At 37.2% G+C, this 3538-nt stretch overlaps 1 protein-coding gene across 7 annotated transcripts in view; it reads left to right on the forward strand.

The window, feature by feature from the left end:
- The window catches only part of CEP95 (centrosomal protein 95), a 74959-nt gene that overhangs the window by 26869 nt on the left and 44552 nt on the right, over positions 1-3538 (forward strand). For all 7 annotated transcript variants that reach the window (XM_022589177.3, XM_022589180.3, XM_022589179.3 and 4 more), the window contains one exon: positions 795-948. In XM_022589177.3, the coding sequence (XP_022444885.2) occupies positions 795-948 (154 nt within the window). The remainder of the gene's footprint in view (positions 1-794; positions 949-3538) is intronic.

Genomic DNA, 3538 nt, shown 5'->3' on the forward strand with positions numbered 1-3538 from the left:
TCAAATTCTATCTATTTATTTATTTGGCTGCGTCAGGTCTTAGTTGCGGCATGCGGGATGTTTTATTGAGGTGCACGGGCTCTTCATTGCGGCACGTGGTCTTCTCTAGTTGTGTGTGGGCTCAGTAGTTGCAGCCCGTGGGCTTTCTAGTTGTGGCGTGCAGGCTCCAAAGTGCACAGGCCTCAGTAGTTGTGGCGCGTGGGCTGTAGAGCACACAGGCTCAGTATTTGTGGTACGCAGGCTCTAGAGCGCACGGGCTCAGTAGTTGCTGTGTGCAGGCTTAGTTGTCCTGTGGCACGTGGGATCTTAGTTCCCCAATCAGGGATTGAACCCGCATCCCCTGTATTGGGAGGCGGATTGTTAACCACTGGACCACCCGGGAAGTCCCAAATTTTTATCGAATTCTGATTAAAACTAAATAATTTAATGTAACTGATTATATTAAACCGTATATCTTTAGATATATCTGTATTGTTTCCCTTTGTCACTAAAGACACATTTGGTATAAAATTAGATGGATCTCTGATTTTCACAAAATACTGTAGTTTGGGGGTATCATTGAATAAATATATTAAATTCCTATGTGACTTACTCTTAAGTTTATTGAAACTGAATAGTCCATGGCATTGATGTATATATATCCTTTAGAAACTATGCATAAGCATCTGAAAATTTGTGTCTAAACTTGGGCTTAATTATCTGAGAAAACTTTTAAAAGGTTATATCTGTCTAATCTTTCAAACTTGCATTCTGCTGAAGTCAATGAAAGATGTTAAAAAGAATTTTCTTGATAGATGTTAAAAAGTGCCCTGGGTGATCGAATTAAAGAAAAGACCGGCTTTGAAGAGGAGGATATTGGAAATGAAGAGGTGGAAAGTGGAAATGATGAGACACTGTCTCAGCATAGTGACAGCATTGTGGAGTATGGGCCGAAGAAGCAAAGGCCAGGTACCTATCTCAGGCCAGGTTAAGGACGTCCCCAGAAACCACTTAGCCACTCTGATCTAATGACTGGCTTTCTTTTTTAAATATTTCAGAAATATGTGAAAGCATCAGAAATAATATCAAATACCTGTATCTCCATCTAGAAGTAGCAGATGTTAACAGTTATATTTGCTTTACACCTTTTGTGTTTAAGAAATAGAGTTAAAATCTCTTCTCTTGTCCCCACATTCTTTTTCTTTCCCTCAAAGAAATTACTCTCTCAAAGTTGGTATCTTTTCTTCATATCTCTGTTTTTTGTTTATTTTTAATTTTTTCCAGGTTTATTGAGATATAATTAACATACAACATTGTATCATGTAAGGTGTACAACATAATGATTTGATATATGTGTATATTGCAGAATGATTACTACAGTAAGTTTAGTTAACATCTGTTACTTCACATTCAGTTTTTTTATGTGATGATAACTTTTTTTTTTAATTTATTTTTATTTATTTTTGGCTGTGTTGGGTCTTCGTTTCTGTGCAAGGGCTTTCTCTAGTTGCGATGAGTGGGGGCCACTCTTCATCGCGGTGCGTGGGCCTCTCACTGTCGCGGCCTCTCTTGTTGCGGAGCACAGGCTCCAGACGCGCAGGCTCAGTAGTTGTGGCTCACGGGCCCAGTTGCTCCGCAGCATGTGTGATCCTCCCAGACCAGGGCTCAAACCCGTGTCCCCTGCATTGGCAGGCAGACTCTCAACCACTGCACCACCAGGGAAGCCCTGATGATAACTTTTAAGATCTAATCTTTGAGCAACTTTCAAATACACAATACAGTATTAATTGTAGTCACCATACTGTACATTATATTCTGAGAACTTATAACTGTAAGTTCTACCTTTTGAACAACTTCACACATTTCACCCATCCTTCATACCCCCTACTGGCAACCACCAGCCTGTTCTTCTCTGTATTTTATGCATTTGATTTTTTAAAATTCCACATAAAAGTAATATCATAGAGTATTTGTCTTTGTCTGACTCATTTCACTTAGCATAATGCCCTCAAGGACCATTCATGTTGTGCAAATGGCAGAATTTCCTTTTTTATGGCAGAATAATATTCCATTGTGTATATATCACATTTTCTTTATCCATCGACTGAACACTTCGTTGTTTGCATATCTTTGCTGTTGTAAATAATGCTTCAGTGAACATGGAGATGCAGCTATCTTTTTGAGGTAGTGATTTCTTTTCACTTCTGGATATATACCCAGAAGTGGAATTGCTGGATCATATGGTAGTTTTATTTTTAATTCTACCAGGAACCTCCATATTGCTTTCCATAATGGCTGCACCATTTACATTCCCACCAAGGATTTGCAAGGGTTACCTTTTCTCTACATCCTTTCCAACACTTGTTACTTCTTGCTTTTTTTGAGGATAGCCGTCCCATAGGTATGAGTTGATATCTAATTGTGTTTTTGATTTGCATTTCCCTAATCATTAGTGATGTTGAGCACCTTTTCATGTACCTGTTGGCCTTTGTATGTCATCTTTGGAAAAATGTCTGTTCAGTTCCTCTGCCTATTTTTTAATTGGATTTTTTTTTCTTTCTGCTGTTGAGTTAATACTTTGAATATTAACCCCTTATCAGATACCTGATTTGCAAATATATTCTCCCATTTGGTAGATTGTCTTTTCATTTTGTTGGTGGTTTTCTTTGCTCTGCAGAAGTTTATTAGTTTTAATAGCCCCACCTCTTTATTTTTGCTTTTGTTGCCTTTATTTTTGGTGTCAAATGCAAAAAATCATTGCCAAGGCCAATGTCAGCCAGGTTAGTGCCTTTTTACTTACCTTTATTTCTTCTAGAAGTTTTATGGCTTCAGGTCTTATGCTCAAGTCTCTTAATTCATTTTGAGTTGATCTTTGTGTTTGGTGTAAGATAGGAGTCCAGTTTCATTATTTTGCATGTGGTGTCCAGTTTTCCCAACACCATTTATTAAAAAGGGTATCCTTTCCCCACTGTATATTCTTGGCTCGTTTATCATAAATTAATTGACCATATATTCATGGGTTCGTTTTTGGGCTCTCTATTGTGTTCCATTAAGCTCTGTGTCTGTTTTTTGCCAATATTTTGTTTTGATTACTGTAGCTTTGTATATAGTTTGAAATCAGGAAGTGTGATGGCCTCCAGCTTTGTTCTTTTTTCTCAGGATTGTTTTGGCTGTTTGGGGTGTTTGTGGTTCCAAACAAATTATATGATTGTTTGTTCTATTTCTGTGAAAAATACCATTGGAATTTTCATAGGGTTTGCATTGAGTTTGTAGATCTCTTTGAGGAGTATGCACATTTTAACAGTATTAATTCTTCCAATCCATGAACACAGATCATCTTTCCATTTATTTGTGTCTTCTTTAATTTCTTTCATCAGTGTCTTACAATTTTTGGTGTACAGGTCTTTCACCTCCTTGGTTAAATTTATTCCTAGGTATATTATTCTCTTTGAAGCAGTTGTAAATGGAATTTTTCCTTAATTTCTCTCTTTTTATTTTTTTAAAGAGGAGAAAACAAAAGTTTAGTAACACATATATATGGGAGAGACCTAGGAAAACT

The sequence above is a fragment of the Delphinapterus leucas genome, chromosome 19 (assembly GCF_059928025.1).
Source record: "Delphinapterus leucas isolate spDelLeu-1000000601 "Yukka" chromosome 19, BTC_Dleu_Yukka2, whole genome shotgun sequence".
Classification (NCBI taxonomy): domain Eukaryota; kingdom Metazoa; phylum Chordata; class Mammalia; order Artiodactyla; family Monodontidae; genus Delphinapterus; species Delphinapterus leucas.